General features: G+C 29.9%; 1 protein-coding gene across 7 annotated transcripts in view; it reads left to right on the top strand.

The window, feature by feature from the left end:
- The window catches only part of LOC143240310 (eye-specific diacylglycerol kinase-like), a 224,429-nt gene extending 207,235 nt beyond the window's left edge, over window positions 1-17,194 (top strand). For all 7 annotated transcript variants that reach the window (XM_076482547.1, XM_076482549.1, XM_076482550.1 and 4 more), the window contains 13 exons: window positions 1,047-1,192; window positions 4,220-4,338; window positions 4,955-5,028; window positions 5,248-5,353; window positions 6,358-6,528; window positions 7,543-7,565; window positions 8,821-8,915; window positions 9,276-9,355; window positions 10,034-10,094; window positions 10,671-10,917; window positions 11,391-11,416; window positions 13,297-13,334; window positions 15,585-17,194. In XM_076482547.1, coding sequence (XP_076338662.1) covers window positions 1,047-1,192; window positions 4,220-4,338; window positions 4,955-5,028; window positions 5,248-5,353; window positions 6,358-6,528; window positions 7,543-7,565; window positions 8,821-8,915; window positions 9,276-9,355; window positions 10,034-10,094; window positions 10,671-10,917; window positions 11,391-11,416; window positions 13,297-13,334; window positions 15,585-15,719 — 1,321 coding nt within the window. In that variant the 3' untranslated portion in view covers window positions 15,720-17,194. The remainder of the gene's footprint in view (window positions 1-1,046; window positions 1,193-4,219; window positions 4,339-4,954; window positions 5,029-5,247; window positions 5,354-6,357; window positions 6,529-7,542; window positions 7,566-8,820; window positions 8,916-9,275; window positions 9,356-10,033; window positions 10,095-10,670; window positions 10,918-11,390; window positions 11,417-13,296; window positions 13,335-15,584) is intronic.
- The last annotated feature ends 1,004 nt before the right edge of the window (window positions 17,195-18,198 follow it).

The following is an 18,198-nucleotide window of genomic DNA, read 5'->3' as shown; positions in this document are numbered from 1 at the left end:
CTATAAAATGTTGTAGTATGCACACTTTGACAACCTCTCCCACATTAATTCAGGGTTAATAAGTTTGACAATAGACTTTGAATATTGACCATATTGATATTGAATATTGATGAGTTTGTTGACAGTTTTAAGTGTATGACCATCATTATGTAGTGTACCTAATAATAGCCCTAGGTGTGTGACCATCTGACAAACCTTATGACATACTTAAGTGTGTGATTGTTATTTGACAATTTCATAGTAGACCTAAATGTGTGATTTTTTATTTAATGAACTTCATGAAAGTTCTAAGTGTATAACCATTATGCATTAAGCCTCATGACAAACCTTTTAACAGACCAAGGTTTATATGTTTTATCTGATGAAGTTCATGACAAACCTAGGTGTATGACTATTATTTGACACTAGCTTCAAAACAAACTCATGTTTCTGATTCTTTATCTGACGAGTTCAATAACAGACTTAGTTGTGTGACTTAATTTAATGACAGACCTGGGTATATGACTGCTATCTGATAGGCTTTGTGATAAATCTGAGTATATGATAGTTACTTGTTGAGCTTGATAATGGTCACATTAGTTTAGCAAGAAGCAGGCTGTTGTGTTTCTTTTCTGTCTTCCATTATACATGGTGCAACCAACTAATAATGATTCTTCTTTCACAAATCATCTTTGTTATTAAACCTGTGGAATAATTGCCTTGGTTTTTCTTTTCATATTGATAGACTGTTTCATGTTTTTTCAGATAGCTGATGGAAAATATTCTGTTGCATTCAGCATTGAAGTTATCTATTTATGTAGATGTTCCTAAAATGCATCTCTTGAACATAGAACAGATACTGCATAATTTTAAAAAATGTTATAGATGTGTAATGTTTTCAAAACATTTGCATATGTAATATACAAATTAATTTCCTCATTACTAAACCATGTGACATACTATCTAATAAGAAGTTTTCCTTTGACATATAAAGGTTTTTTTTTGGGGGGCGTACACATTTATTCTCTGTTCTGGATACATTTGACATACTTTTTATGTTTTTACAGATGGGATCTTCATGTAAAAAAAAATTCTGATGTAGATCTTTCCACTTGTGAAGAAGGCAAAGAAAATCTCCCTTTGAATGTAATTAATAATTACTTCTCTCTTGGGGTGGATGCTCACATTGCCCTCGAGTTTCATGAAGCTAGGGGTGAGTTAATCCAGTGTTTAACATTTATTTCTAGGTGTGCTTGTTAATTAAGGGTACCTGCTTATTATTTATGATTACATTATGTAACAAAATTTTTACTTTTTCTTGTTCCTGGGTAGCAAGTGTTATTTCCCAATTGCTTATGCCTAAAGTAAAGGGAAAAGACCTATTTTTCTCTTCAAACTTTGCTTTTGTAACCTGGGTAATGAAATTTTCAAATTTACCCATTCTCCAGAACATTCCAGGTAGATTCATTGCTGAGTAGCTGACAGAAAATATTCTCGAACTTACAAGAATTTTCAAGAACTTTCTAAAATGTTGTATAACTTTCCATAGTAATATATATATACAGGGGCTCACCATTTACCATATCAGTTTAGTTCTAGCTGCCTAAGTGAACACATAGAACTATCTTATTTTATCAGAGATGGTGTCAAGAAGCTGCAAGCATTCTTATATGCATGTGCCCAATTTATCAAAACAAGAGCAAAAAAGTACTTTGTGACAGCATCTGCTAAAATGTGTGAAGCCTACAAAGCATATTTCAGCATTCTTGTTGGGAATCAAGACAAACCCTGGCCTCCTCATTTTACCTGCAAGCACTGCAAAAAAAATCTAGAAGGGAAGATGGACAATTTTTTCTTGCTTGAATAGTAAGATTTTATATTATACAGCAGGGACACTGTAGCGCACTACAACAGAAAGCACTGACCACAATGGACCGAGTTCTCTATGAGGAGGCACAATGTCAAGTGTGAGCCACTAGTGGACCTCCAGAAGGTGTTGTTCCCACCATTGCACATAAAATTGGGTCATATGAAACAATTTGTCATAGCTCTCGAAAAGGAGTCTGCAGCCTTCAAGTACCTTCGAGACTTCTTCCCTAAGCTGTCTGAGGCAAAGGTCAAAGCTGGTGTCTTCATCGGACCACAAATAAAGAAGGTCCTGGAGTGCATAGAATTCCCCAAGAAGCTCAGTAGGAAGGAAAAAAAAGCTTGAGGCAGCTTTATCGCAGTGGTTCGGGATTTCTTGGACAATCACAAGGCTGAAAATTATGTGGAACTGGTTGAGGCTCTGGTGAAGAACTACAGCAAAATAGCTTGCAGGATGCCCCTGAAAGTCCATATCCTTGATGCTCATCTTGATAAATTCCTCCAAGATATACTGGACTTTGAATGACATTACCAAGGAGCGTATAATGAAAACATGATGAGAGACTATATTTGGGGGCTGATACATGAAAGTGACTTACATTACAGTCACAAATTTCGAAAAACTACTCACTTCTAAACATTTTGTTCATTTTTGTATAACTTTAGTACAAATACATGCAAATCTTAATTCATATGTTGTTTTATTCACCCCTTATTTAAATGAAAATGTGCAAATTTGTCAATTTTTACATAGAAATTAGGTTAATTTCTAAATTTCACTATGCAGGTCACAGAAGCAAAGTTTGAAGGGAATAAAGGCCATTAGTTTTACAACATAAACAATTAAGAAATAACACATACTATCCAGGAACAAAATTTGTGTTACATGGTGTTATTATTAAAAATAATGAGATTCTTTTTTATTGTTTTTCTGTTGATTTTGTAATACATTATTTAAAAGAAAGTTGTTTAAAAAAAGGGGGATTTTAGATCAATTTAAGCACCAAAGATAATATTGCACTGTCCATGTTATCTACTGCTGTTAAAAATATAAGAATGTGATTGTGTTTAGGCTGTGAAAGCAGTATATAGCTTTCAGTTATATTGTGACAGTTAAATGTTAAATAATCTCTGCAGCTTTTTGGCAGGCTTTCCAGTGGTAATTTCCATGTTCATATCCTTCAAAAGCAACCAGTCTAGATAGTTTGAAATCTCAAATTTCTACAGTTTTTAAACTGAATTATAAACCGTTTTTGTAGATCGTTTCAAAGGTGTATTTGTCTGTTTTCTGAGGAGGAAAAGTTATTGTAAAAAAATATTCACTTTAATTCCTGTCGAATACTAAATATATCAGACTAGGATCAATATCAGTGTGTGCATAAACTTCTAGATGTTGGTATAAAACTAGAAAAGTTAAGTTTGAAACACTGACTTTAAAAATGTGTTGCTGAAAAAATTTTCCAAATTACTAGTCTTTCTTTAAAGTATATTAAATATACTAACTTTCCTCATTCAAAGAACATAGTACAACATTCAATGAAATGGTCACTACATGCACTTCTATACTAAAATGGGTGTGCTTGTTACGCTTTAGTTTAGAATTTTATTTGAACAATGAAACATTCTTTCACACCATCTTATGAAGGACTATTCCCACTTCATATGCAGAAACAAAAATTACCAGTCAAGTAATTAACCTTCTATTTCACACTTTCTGTTCAACTGTAACATCAAGGTGGAAAAATTGATTGTTAACTATGTATAAATTGTTCTCAAGATATTTCATTCAGAAAGTTGATTCTGAAATGGAAAATCCTTATCTGTTGTTTTGGTAATTTCTATAACTTAATTAAGATCAGAAAACTGTAATGGTAACTTAAAGTAGTTTATATAGTTGTAAGTATTACTTTTGAAAAGTTTGTGAATGTTTTTCACAGTAGTGTTTACATTACTGTGATGGCTGTAAACACTCATGCCATAAATATTTTGTTTTCACTAGACTAAAGAAAAAGCCTTGTTTCAGTTTTAAATATATACCATATTAAAAACTATACTACATATGTTTTTATTTAGGTGTTTTTATGCTACAGATATACCAATAAATCTCATTAGTCATTTTCACTGGCAATAATTTGTTATTAAATTATAAATTCAAGAAAATAAAAAAATAATTGCAATAAATAAGGTGTGAACTCGATTAATCTAAGTTAAAATAAACTTAAAATATATATATTAGACTTGCATACATTATTGTGAAAGACATATTTTTGTATGACTTGTTTATAAGAACATAAATAAGATAACTTTGACTCCTCACTTAATACTTATTGCCACAGATGGAATGTGCAATTATAATATTTTCTCGAAACTTTAGAAGCACATCCAGAAAAGTTCAACAGTCGTCTAAAGAATAAGATGTTTTATGGACAAGCTGGAGGAAAGGATTTGTTGCAAAGAAAATGGAGAGATCTTTGCAATTTTGTTACACTTGAGGTACTTGGAAACTGGATTCGTTGTTTTTATAATTGTATAAAATAGTTGTTATTCATAAAAACTGAGATACTCAAAAGTATTTGTTTCAGTACAGAAAGCAAACCTGTATTCCATATATAATATTACAAGTCTTATTTAAGACTTGAGTGTTAATAATATTTATTACATTTATTTGAAAGCTCACATAATTAAAAGAATTCTGACTGAAAGGATTATTAACTTGACATACCCAAATCATTTGTGTGTGTTACTGTAATATTTTATTAATATGATTTGCAAAATAGATATATTTTGCCAGTGTTTGGTAGTTGTTTATCAATCAGTAGTGGTTGGATTAACTTCAAAAAGTTAAAAATACATCTAGCTTTCATTTGTAATTAAAGTTGAATCAGGTAATTTTTCAATAGCCTTATTCAACATTAATCTTATGTATGTTTTTATTCTGTGTTGCCTTTCCATTTTGGGAATATTTCTAATATTTTATTTACTTTTTTACATATTTTTCATGTAACTGGAAATTTTAATTACAGTTTTACATTTATAAAGGTTAAACACTGTAACAAAATTTTCCAGTTTTAGAGAGTTCTTACTTTGTGTCTTTATTAATTTTGTTTAGTGTGATGGTCAAGATATAACACCTAGATTGAAGGAACTACGTATTCATGCTATTCTTTTTCTTAATATTCCAAGGTGAGATTTCATATTTCTTGTTATCAGTTAATTTGTTGTAATAATTATATTAATTTTATCATTTCCAAAATATCTACATTTTAATCCTTATAATTCACTTTTATAATTATTTTTAACTGTTTATGCCAAAAAAAAATTAATTTAGAGCCCAGCTCTGTAAGACAAACATTTTGAACAAGAATAAGAAAAGGTTTCTTAACTTTTGTTACACATAAACAGCTACGGAGGTGGAACAAAACCTTGGTCAAACCCAGGAGCAGGTTTTGAACATCAGAGAACAGATGATGGAATCATAGAAGTGATTGGTTTAACCACTTATCAGTTGGTAAGAGAATTATTACATTTATAAAAAGTTCATTACTTTAGTTTTCTATAATTGTATAAAAGGCCCAGCAAAGAAATCAAAATATGTGATGGGTGGAATCATATTAAACACAAAAAAGGAGAAACAAATTACCCTTTTTATTGAACAAGTGAATAAAATGAAAAACGTTTTCCAAAATTATTTTTATCAGTTGAAATATGACAAAAACAAAATTAAAATTTGTTAAATAAATAATTTAAAAAAATAAACGTAAAAGTGGTATTTCTTATTTAAAATTTACAATTTTTTTATCTCAAGTTTATAGATAAACTTGGCCATAGTATTCAAAACATAATTATTTTATATAGTAGGCCTAAATAATTGTCTATTAGACAAGCAATCAGACACCTGTGATCATGTTATAATTAACGTTATTTGTAATTTTCTACTATAAAAATTTCTTTATTGTTTTCTAAAAGATCAAACACTCATTTCTCTAAAAGCCATAATAATTTCTACTGTATTTTTCTAATTTCTAATTTTTGTTTTTAGTGGGTTTTATGTTACTATTCGGTACTCCAAATATAAGTTTGGGTAGGTTTGTTTTTTTTTAATTCATACATTGATATTTTCTGGACAGAGGTTTTTTTTGTGTATAAGTTTAATTTCATCCAGCAGTAAGTTTCTTTGCAAATTATTTTTGAACAAAATATCTGTTAATTGTTTTAGATGACTTGAATAATGAATCGTATAAAATTGTTTTAGGAAAGCACACTGAAAGAAATGTCTTTATATTTTGTTAGAAAACTTGAACAATACATCCTTTAAAGTACACTGCATATACGTTTTAAAAGACCTGTGGTTGTTATTTTATCTTAATTTAATTATAATTTAACATTTAATTATAAATCCTGTAATATCAACAAGTATCAAGCAGTAACATATATGTACATGTGTGTGAGTATTTGCATTAAGTATTTTTCAAGTAACACTCCATGGCTAACTTCTATTGAATTACTCTGCAGCCATTACTTCAAGCAGGTGGTCATGGAACTTGTCTTGCTCAGTGTCAAGCAGCCCGGATGGTCACCAATCGTACAATTCCTGTGCAGGTGGATGGTGAACCATGCAAGCTCCTGCCATCAATTATTGAACTTCAACTTCGCAACAAGGCAAACATGGTTGCTCGGGCTAGAGTGAGAAATTATTTCACTTTGTGCATTTTTAATGCTAAGTGCTATCACAAGTGTCCAAATTTGATGTCATTTAATATTGGGATGGAAGGTGAAAAGTCTATTTTTGTATAAAGAAATGTTTGCAAATTATTACAACTTGAAGTCAGAACTACTTAAAAATAGTATTACTTAGGAGACTTTATTCTATATCAGTCATTCGAGACATATATAAATATTTGTCTTAAATATAAATGCAAACAAACTCTGTTGTTGCATTAAGTACTTAATGTGAGAAACCATAACATTTTTATATACCATAAAAAACTGAGGTGGCATCATATCTAAATGTAAGCTACTGTCAATCTGAAAATCTTATATAATTGCTTATAGAAGGAAAAATTTATCATTATTTTTAGGTTTTCATTTATTCTCACTGTTGTAACTAAAGTAATTGCTACTGTTATGTTGCATAGTGATTAAGTAAAGAAGTATAGATTGCTGGATTTATAGAATAGAAGGTCTGGAATAATGTTTTGAACAAACAAAGTTTTGAGGGATCTTGTGTCTCATCAACATTATGTTTTCTTTTTCATTTACACCGACTTGAACAATTGATTTTTTTTTCGCTTTTATCAATAACTTGCAATAGAAAATATAAAAAATGTCTTTTTGTGCCAGTCATCTTGAAATAAAAGTACCTGCACTCTGATGTGTCCTGCATGAAAATTAGTGTTGCTTCATTTCAAGTGTTGTTGTTTTTTTAACAATAATGAAGATTGTTGTTAACTAAAATAATTACAGTCTAATATTTTATTTATGGGATTTGACTTATGTCATAGTTGATCAGTTTTGAAAGGTAGAAGTAACAATTTATTCTTGTGTGAAAAATTGTTACTAATGCAGTTTCAAATTTAAAATTATTCGTTACCCACAGTTATGTTTTTTTATACATCTGTAGAGTGTATTAATGTTTTAGTCATAGATTGGATAATATGATTTCACACATCAATGTTTTTGTTTGTTTGTTTTCTGCAGAGACAAGGTGTGGTGCAGTCCGTGTAAGTATAATACATTTAGGGTTTAATTTTAATTCATAAATATTTAACTCTCTAAGTTAACTAGTAACTAGTGTAGCCAGATCAAATAAAATATATACTTGTACAGAGTATATAACTAAAACATTATTACTACATTAAAATATATTATTTTTGAACTGATAAATTCATTACACACATTAAAAGACTTTTTGTGTAGAAATAAAGTTGAAGGCTAGTTTGGTGACTCTCAAAATGTTCTATATAATTGTTATAATCTGTGTGATTAGTTAGGAATATATTTCAGAATTTCCTTAAGTCTTCACTTTATTCTGATCAGTTTCAATTTGATTTGTGTCCATACGCAAGGATTACCAAATTTCCAGAGTAATAAACAGGGACTATTTTTTTTTTTCGTACAGAGTAACTCTGAAACAGATCTAAAACTGTTTAAATTAAAAATAAGAGTGTAAGAAAAATGTAATAGTCATTACCAGTACCAAGTTGAATTTTAGTTTCACTTGAAATAGTTATCTTGTTGTCATCATAATATTGATGACTGGTTTAAACATCATGTATGACATTTGTAAAGATTGTTTTTTATTCTAAAAGCACAAATTATAACTCAAAAGTAGTTCATTCTGTAGCTCTTTAATTATTTTTAGCCCTTTAGCTAGGATGAGGGCATGAATCAGCTCATACATGTATTTGTATATAAACAAGTGAACTGAATATTTGCTAGATGAACTCTTTGTACATTTTTAGATTAATTTTAACAAATAATTGGTTTCAATGCTGTATACATTTGATACATTTACCTACAGAGCCTCTCTTGTAATTTTGTTTTCCTCAGGAATAATTAACTTCTCAAAATTCTGGTTTTTGTTGAAGAATCCTGAGTTGTTAAGTTCTGGAAAAGATTAGATTATTGCTGTATTTGCTTGTTAACAGAGCGAGTTTTGTAGAACCACTTTATATGCAATATATCAAAAGGTTTTCTATGCAAAATGCTCATTTGTCTTGTTTCTTAGTTTATATCTGATTGTTCTTACAGCACTGTATAAATGACTCTAAGTAATACTCAATAAACTAAAATAATCATTTGATTTTGGTATTTATTCCCTGTCTTCTTAAATAGAAGTAAAATTATTTTCTGGTTTTCAGAGTACCAAGTGTTTTACAGTAAAGTAAACATTATTTGACAGTCCAAATATTAATTAATTGTGAACGTTTTTAAATCTGTAACCATTTTTGAGATGAATTAATTATTACAATTCAGGCCAACTGTAGAAAAATTAACCACAGAAGTCAAGAAACTGAATATGATTGACTATGAAACCTATCATTATGATAAAGAGAAGCTTCGAGAAGTATGTAAGTAGAACACATAATATTAACTCTGTGAACAAATCATTATCTTGTACAAATAAAGAGTAAGATTATTTTGGAAATACTCATAAGAAGTAGTGTATAACCTTGAGTTTTTAATTTACCATTATACATGATAAAACTAGCTTTTTGTAAGGAGAAATCATCTCAAAATGATATTAATGTAGGTCAATTGTTATAGAAACAATTGATCTACAAGTATGCAATGAATTTGAAAATTATTCAAAGGATGTGAATAAAGAGCTTTTGTGTACAAGGATTAACATGAATATGTAAATTATGTATCTTTATAAAGTAAATTCTGTCTGTGAGTATTCACTTCAAATTCATTGTATATCTTATCAGCAATGCCACTTGGATCTCTCAGTATTGATTGTGACAGTGATCTGGAACAAGTGCGCAACCACATTAACCAGCTTCTAGAGGTATGTATGTTTGACTGTTTTTATCAAATAATTACACTTAACTTACCAAAACTTTTTGAGTCTAAACTCTGACTGATTAAGATAGAATTTATGGAATTGATTAAAATATTGGTATTGAAGACAATTTAAATTATTGTATGTTGGTGTGTTAACTGTTACTTTGGTCTACTACTTTTGCCAATATTAACATACTATTAAAAGTTAATGCTTTTAGCACAAAACAATAATTGCAAGTGTAAATGGAAGCTTTGTAAAGGGGATTTAGGGGTTAATATTAGAAACAAATTTGTTACAAGTAGTTCCAAAAGTTATATTTTTAACATTTTGTCTTTATACATTGAATTTTCAATCTTGCAGTTAAGAATGAAATATACTGTGTTACATATATCAATGTTTAACAAAAAGAAACTGTTATATAATCTATAAGTAATAAGTGAAATGTTTTCCTAAGAAACTTTATGTAAAAATTGTATATGCAAAGATTTAATTTCTAGGCTATTCTTTAAGAAAAACAAAAACATTAAGATCTCTAATGTATGATATTGTATAAAAACTTCTAAACATTATGATAAACAACTATTCAAATAAAAAAATACTTGGAAAGCATTGTAAAAAAGTCAACTATATTTATCTTGTTTTATAGTTTGATATTTTTTTTCATCATATCTTTACAAAAAGGAAAAATTCAGTGATCCTACATCTGCTGACATTCCCTCACAAGATTGGTGTTTTCTTGACTGTAAGTAGTTGTGTATCTTTTATTTTCTGTCATAAATTGTGTAGCTGTAAGTAACTGTGTATTTTATGTGTATTGTGATAATTAACATTGTAGAATGCATGCTTGTGGGAAATGTAACAAATTCTTCAAGCAGGCATTTACTAGTACATAAATGTTATACATTTGTGTTGTCTGTATGACTGGTACTTCTATTTAAGTTTATTATTTTACATTATTAATGCTTAAAGACTATTTTTCCATTTTGGAACCTTTGTTTTATATATATAATATAAATTAGAGGTTATGTATTACTTTACAACCCACAGATGTGACTTATTTTATTACCAAAACTACTAAATTTTATGTACTGTAACAAAAATTGAAAAATTGGTTTTAGTTATACACAATTTAGTTATAAAAGCAGTAATAACTTGTTATAAAAATGAAAACCAATTTCAGAAATAGACTTCTTTTACCAATAATGAAGATACTACAAACATGTTTATTTGAGCCTCATGAAGGTAATATAAACAGTATAACTTAGGTTACTTTACACTTGCATGTTGCATAAATTACATAAGATATATTTTTGTTCAGCATGTACTGCTGAAAGATTCTTTCGGATTGACCATGCTCAAGAACATCTCCATTATGTATCCGACATTTCTTGTGATGACTTGTTCATTCTCGACCCAGAGGCTAACTCTGCTATAGACTTGAGCAGCCGAGTCAAGACTGAGTGCCTTCAAAATAAGTGTCCTAACATAGTAGTTGCAGTTAAAACTTGTGAGGAAAATACTGATGCAGTAGTGAAGAATTTAACTGGCAAATCACTTAATCCAAGGTTTGGAATTACCATTTGAATATGGAATTAGCTTTTCATTATTTCTAGAATCATATCATAATGTGTACTTTGGCCTTAAAGTATTATATGAGGTATAAAGATTTAGGTACATTCCACATTGTTAGTTGGTTTTATATTTTTATAAAAAAAGTTTCATTTAATTTATTTGAGTTGGTAATATTTCAACACTTTCATGTCTGTTTCTAACAGTGCTAAGTAGCTTAACTGTTGGCCTGTCTTAAGTTTTTGTGATGTTTAGAAACAGCTGACTTGAGTTTTGGTGTACATTCTTACAGATTTTTATGTATTCAACACTTGCAGCTATTAGCATGTCAGTGAAATTGTGGTAAATTTTACAATACTTTGTTTCAAGTTGTGAAATGTTGTATTCAGAGAGTAATACACAGGACCATGTATTCAACTTGTTCATCAAAAACTTGTTTTATTTATTTATCTTGTTTTCTTTTTTCTAGGAATCATACAAAAGGATTAACAGAAGGTGAGTTTCAAAAATGCAGAATTTTATTTTTCTGATGCACAAAAGTAATAAAACTGTAATTAATAATACTTCTACCATTGATTGCAGAAATATATTATGGTGAATTTTTGTGTCATTAATGTATGTACATTTTTTAATAATATGAAAATTTACAGTTAGTATATATATATGATAAACCTTTTATACATTCTAACAGTTTTGCTGTATATTTTTATTTGTTTAATGAATAGTGATGAAGAAACCTTTATGAATGCTAGGTAACTAGTGCATGCTGATTTATTATAGTTTAAGTTTAAGCTGCACAAGCTTCAGTTTATTTGAACCAGTGATAAATCATTTTATATCTATTTCAAAGTTCAACACTGTGTCTTGTCACTTTCTTCCATTGTATTTGTATTTTTGGCAAAGCTACTATGACTGTCTGCCACCATTCCTAATTCTGAGTCACTTACCAGATGAAATGCAACCAGTTAACACCATCTAACCACTAGTTGTTCATGCTGTGAGATTGACTGTCACTCTTATAGTGCACTCACCCCAGATTATAAAATGCAGGAAATAGTTTGTTGTATTGCCCAGATTCAAACCTGCTATACTAGCTCTGAAAACCAGAATTTTTCTACAGTACCAACTCCTACCACCATTACAGATCCACTCCCCTTGTCATTTTGCTTATTAGATTCTCAGATCTCTAGTTCCTGTAGAAACATGGACCTAATATAAACCACATGAGCATTGGCCACAAATGAACATCAGTGTCAACTCACTGAGGTAATGATGCCACAATGTTGACAAAACATTCCAGTATAACTGCCAGTGCTTTTAAAGTCAATAAGAACATGCAGGAACAGTTTAAATTTAGAATGTACAAGCTGCCACAAAAATAAACAACTCAAAAAAATTAGCATTTACAACTGCAGTTTTCAGTTATTCCAATTATCTAAGTTTCATTTGAAACTAATTGATAAATTATCCAGATGATTAAGCATTATACACATGTTGCTAAGTGCTCAGCTCTGTTTTGGATGTTAATATCCATTCCAAAGGAAGTACGTCTGGAACCTTGCACCGTTAGAGCAACATAAACATAATCAATGTAATATTGTTATTATACTTATTAATACATGAACTTATAATATGCAATGCATTAGACCACACTTATTGCTTCCAGTTATTTGTTGTCTTAATTTGGATCTCCAACCAATATTGAAGCCCAATATTACTGTTTGTATTTAAAATAAACAAATTTTTGGCCATTTGTTAGCTGCTATTTGACAGATTTTGTAATCTTCCTTACATAAAATGGTTGGAAATAGTTGACTTCTAACTACTGTTGAAGAAATTAATTAGTTAAAACTCATTCTGTCTTTTGTTGCACTTTATGAGCTTGTCCAATTAATTTTCTTTTCTTTTTTTTTTGGTCACTAATGAGGAGTGCAGACTTGAAGTCTTTTTCTAATAGCAGTCATAGTCTTTCAGTTACTACTCGTATAGCAGATATTTCTGAATGTCTTGTAAAAAATGAAAACATTTTAATAATGATTCATCTTAAAGATGAACACCAATTCTTATGCTTCTTTGGAAATTGGAGAGAGCCCTTTTCTTACCCATTACCTAGTAGACTAACCATGACATACCTATGTTTCTGCAGCAATAGGGCTAAAACAGGCTGTGAAAGAACACATGATTAATCTAATTTACATATGTAAATAAATTAATGATGCTACAAAAATCTTATAAATCGTAATTAAATATATTCAGTGTATAACAAATGCTTTTGATAACAGTATTTATGAGTATGTAAAATACACGAAACTTGAAACATTTACATCTTAGCATCATAGAAAGTAATTAAAAGTATATGTTCTTTTTACTTTCAGATATACTGTCTGCTGTCAAAAATTTTGACTTTATGAAGGTGAGTTGTATATTTACAAAAATTAAATGGAACATATTTAAAAAAAAAGGAAAGTTTAGGAGGGCAATGTTGTTTCAAGTTTTAATTCAATAATATGTTTCATTAATTTGCTGATGACATTAAAATGGCATTGGTAAGATTTTTATTATGTATGCCTTTAAACACTTAGCAAAAGTATGTGTTTTAATTATCCTGTTTCTGTTGGACAGTAGCTAAATTGTTAAAGTTACAATAATGAAACTTGATTAATCACGAAAAAAATTTAAATATACATTTTTTGCTTCAATCATTTTAATGCTTACACTTTTCATAAAACCATCATATGTATTTTCATTAATTCATTTTTTCTTTAACTGTACATTTTTTATATGATTTATTCATTCTGAATAATTCTGAATAATTTTTCATTCTGTTAAAGGCCTGGCATGGCAAGGTGGTTAAGGCACTCGACTCGTAATTCGATAGTCGCAGGTTCAAATCCTTGTCACACCAAACATGCTCACCCTTTCAGCCATGGGGGCATTATAATGTTACAATCAATCCCATTATTCATTGGTAAAAAGAGTAGCCCAAGAGTTGACAGTGGGTGTTGATGACTAGCTGCCTTCCCTCTAGTCTCACACTGCATAAGTAGGGATAACTAGTGCAGATAGCCCTCATGTAGCTTTGCACAAAATTCAAAAACAAACAATACATGTTAAAACAGTATAATACCATAAATCAAACCACAATTCAATTTAAATTTGTTTTTCATGAAGACTCCTTGGAGGTTAACACTGATAGATAGTGTATCCCCACAGCAATGTGCATCCTACATCTTCAGTCACCTCCAAAACCTAGAATACATTTTATAATCCCACGTTGTAGCTTGTACCCTAGGTTGTTGTTGTTTTTTAAATGCAACATATTTTATTAAATTTTAATGTGTTTTGTTTTGGTTTAAAAATTATGGTTATAATATATATATATATGTACTCTCTTATAAGAATTAATACTCCCCAGTTTTAACTATGATTCTCCTTTTCAAATCTAGACAGTTTTTATTTTGACATGTAAAATTATCTGTAGTAACTTCCTCCATAGTCTTTTTAAAATAAGATAACCAGTCTTGCAAGAATAACCTGTTGGTAAGTGGTTCTTAAACATTTTCACTGATGACATCCTAGCCTACTTACCTTGAGCTGTGCAACATCCCTGCTGCCACATGCAATATTGTTTTTGTATGTTCTTAATTATTATTATTCATTTGGTGAACCTATTAATATGCCCTTAACAACTTGTTATGGCATGCTATTGTGTCACAACACACCGTTTGGAAACCACTGTTCTAGATGATAGACGTGTTTATTCCAAAAAAAGCTGATCTGAGTGTGTCATTCTTAAACTTTTGAAAATTGAACTTTTGCAATAGATATCTTCATAGGTATCACCTCCATAATTGCTTTAACACCCTTAAAAGTAATTGATGCAAGTGCTGCTGATCACCCTGAAACTGTGAAAAAAAAAACGCCAATCATATGGAAAAGTTGTCACTAATGGGTGCCTGGTCATTTGGTACAACAAACACCTTGGATAATTTTCAGTGAATCACACTTTTTAGGATTCAGCTGTAAGTTGTGTACATTATAAGATAAAGTCAGTTTCCAGGGATAATGAAGAATGACTGTTAGCTTTGTGTTTATGAATATTTATAATTGTGTAGATGAAAGTTTATGTAACTATGTGTGTAAATTTTCTTATACAGGTATCAATCACATTTGGTTGAATAATAGTCTATGGGTCCTAATTTTTTTGTTGAACTCAAGGGAAGAAAACAAAATTATATTATTTCTTCATTGTTATTTTATGTAAATAAATACTTTTTCTTCATTTTAACACGTTTTTGATTAAGTAACTTCCTGCCCTACTGAGGATGCTTCCAGAGTTGTCTCTTAAAAAGAGATTTAAATTTTAGCTTTATTTCAACATAATGTGGTATAAAAGGTCATAATAAGTTATAAATACATTGCAACAGAAAACTACTTGTAAATCTATACAGCATGTAATAGCTATTTTTTTCAAGATTGAAAACATATTTCATAAGCAGTGAAATAAGAATTTGTTTAATATACATGCAACACATTGCATTACTGAACTTTACATAATATTTTATTTTAATAATATGATTTATTTCTTAGATAATGTAATCAGATGCTCAGTGTAATAATTACAGAACAAATATTCCTTTTCTTTTACTGTAATTATTCTCAGCTTAAGGAGTTACATCAGAGTGGCTACAGTCTTCAAGCCATAGATGAAAGGGGGATGACTGCATTACATTATGCTGCTCAACTGGGTTTGAGAGATATTGTGAGTTATTTAATTACCTCAGGTGAGTCAGATTAGAGTAACTCAATCTTCTTTTATTGTATCACCTAATGTATGAAATGTTTTTACCATTTTCTTCATGCATTTGTAGTACTTAATAAGTTTGGTCTCTTTCAGTGGACCTTAACTTCATGTTATGTATATAACAGCTTGAGATCATTAAGTGCTGTGTGTAAGTTGAAAATAAATGCAAATCCAAATATGTATATATAAAGACTATACTATTCCTACATCAAGAAATGTTATATCAATTTTGTAATAGTAATATTGTGATGTTTTTTTGGCGTTTTTTTCACGATTAACTCTTTTGCGACAGGTTAAAGGCCATGTCATCAAGTTTGTTAACTTGCATTCACAATTTTATTGAACTACTATTTTATGAATTTATGTAGATATGTCTAGAATCCAATTGTAGATTATAATTCAAACTTTAATATTATATATGAGTTAATTTCGTGATTTCAAAGTAGATATCAAAAGAACAAACCTAAATATAGATTTTAGTAAGTCAACGGTATGTTGAATGGAGCACTGTTTAAAATTACATGTTTATGATGTCACCTGTGATTTACCTTCCATTTTCTTTGAAATTAGTCTTAAAATATTGTTTCCTAATGGTTCTGTGCAGTATTGTACATGTCAGTATCTACTAGAAGTTAGAGGAAGTTCATTTTAGTTGGCAAAGAAGCAAATATTTACTATATAAATGCACACTAATCTCTGCACATGTTCAGATATTGCATGAAAACAAATGTAGTCACATACACATTACAAGTCTTATATTATGATGTTACAAATATAATGGACACAGGTGATATAATTGACCTGTATTCAAAATAAGTATTTTCTAGTTGTTGGAGGCAAAACAAAATTATCACCTGTAAACTCAAATGCTCTACTGTGTTTTCTCTATGACAACTATATCACAACCTGTTCCTGTACCAGTATAGTAATCCAACCCCCATATTGACTAGTTCACAGTATTATATACACATATTATGAGTGATATATCTGCATGCACAGTGTTCTGATTCCTGAAGATTAATGATCCCTATGACCACACACACACACACACACACTGCTCACAATTAATGACCAATAACAGATCACCAATCAACAAATTTTGAAAACACTACATTTGTTTCTGTCATTTATGTCTTTCATATTTTGGTACATTAGGCTTAGGTACTATTTTTGATATAACTTATGGATCTGGAATGGCTAAGCAGATTTTGTTGTTTTTGATTTTTTTTCTCAATGACAAATGATTGAGACAAAATAACAAAGTTTTTGAAAAGAGAGGCTTAATGCAAATATGGAGCAGACAAATGCAAAAGAATGTTCTAGAGTTCCTTCCAAAATGACCATCTGGGATGGAATTATGACAAGAGAATGGGGTCATGTTTTGCTCATGACAATAAAATTATGATTTCCTATTAATTAATGAACTTTTTAGTGTGATATTTTATTCAAGGCAGTATGATATCAAGTTTATAATTTTTATTACTCGATTGTCAAGTATAGACAACTGTAGTTTATTACAACTAACCATAATTTGCATAAAAATTGTTTATTGAAAAACTCAGTTTATTTCAAACACTGTTAAATACTATTTTAATATTTTTAAATAAAAAGGGTTGTTCACAAGTGAATCATCTTGTAATTTCATTGAAGTGTAGTAAATTTCAAATGCAGATGACACATTCTATTGACCCTTTGTGGTTAAGATTACATTACAGAACTTCCTGATGCAAAGTTATCCTCTTTCACTATCATAACATATCTGATGAATGAAATTTAGGCATTATTTCATAGAAAGAGATATCTGTCTATTCAATCATGTCGGTAGAGTTGAGGGAGGGCTTCAGGATATTTGGTACATCCTGTTGCTGATACAACATTTGAAAAATTGTGCAGAACATATTGAGGAGGTTTCTGCAGTGATTTATGTTGATTATGATAAATGAAACATCTGGAGAATCAAGAAACATTTCAAAGCGATGACAGCACCATACCGTGAGAAAATATCATATTTGTATGGACTCGATGTTAACAAGTATGGCATATCCAGGTCAACATACTAGTACTTCTGAATGTTTTGTTTTGCAGATGTATTAATTGAATCACCAGATGCACCTTTCCTTGACTTTTGTGGCTTCGGGTTGATGAAACAAACTCTTGGAAGTTGTTGTCCTTGTATGTTTGATGAATTTCAGAAAGCAAGTAAAGAGAAGTGCTAAAATTTCCTCTAGTAGAAATGATGCTACAGAGACTTGTCCATAACCAGGTCCATTGTATAGAACACTACCTTTGGTGAAAGAAATGGCTGTAAGACTTAGGCACTCAACCTTGTATTGTTTCCATACTTTTTGAACAATTAACTTCCTAAAGACATTTCTTTATAGGCCATTGTATGTAATCGTTGTTGTTTAAAACATGTTTTGCATTATGAATTTAGCAGTTTTATACAGCAAAAAAAGCTTGTCGTGTTGACCTG

This window comes from Tachypleus tridentatus, chromosome 13 (assembly GCF_004210375.1).
Source record: "Tachypleus tridentatus isolate NWPU-2018 chromosome 13, ASM421037v1, whole genome shotgun sequence".
In the NCBI taxonomy this organism is placed as follows: Eukaryota; Metazoa; Arthropoda; class Merostomata; order Xiphosura; family Limulidae; genus Tachypleus; species Tachypleus tridentatus.
This window is presented reverse-complemented; position numbering and strand designations above follow the sequence as displayed.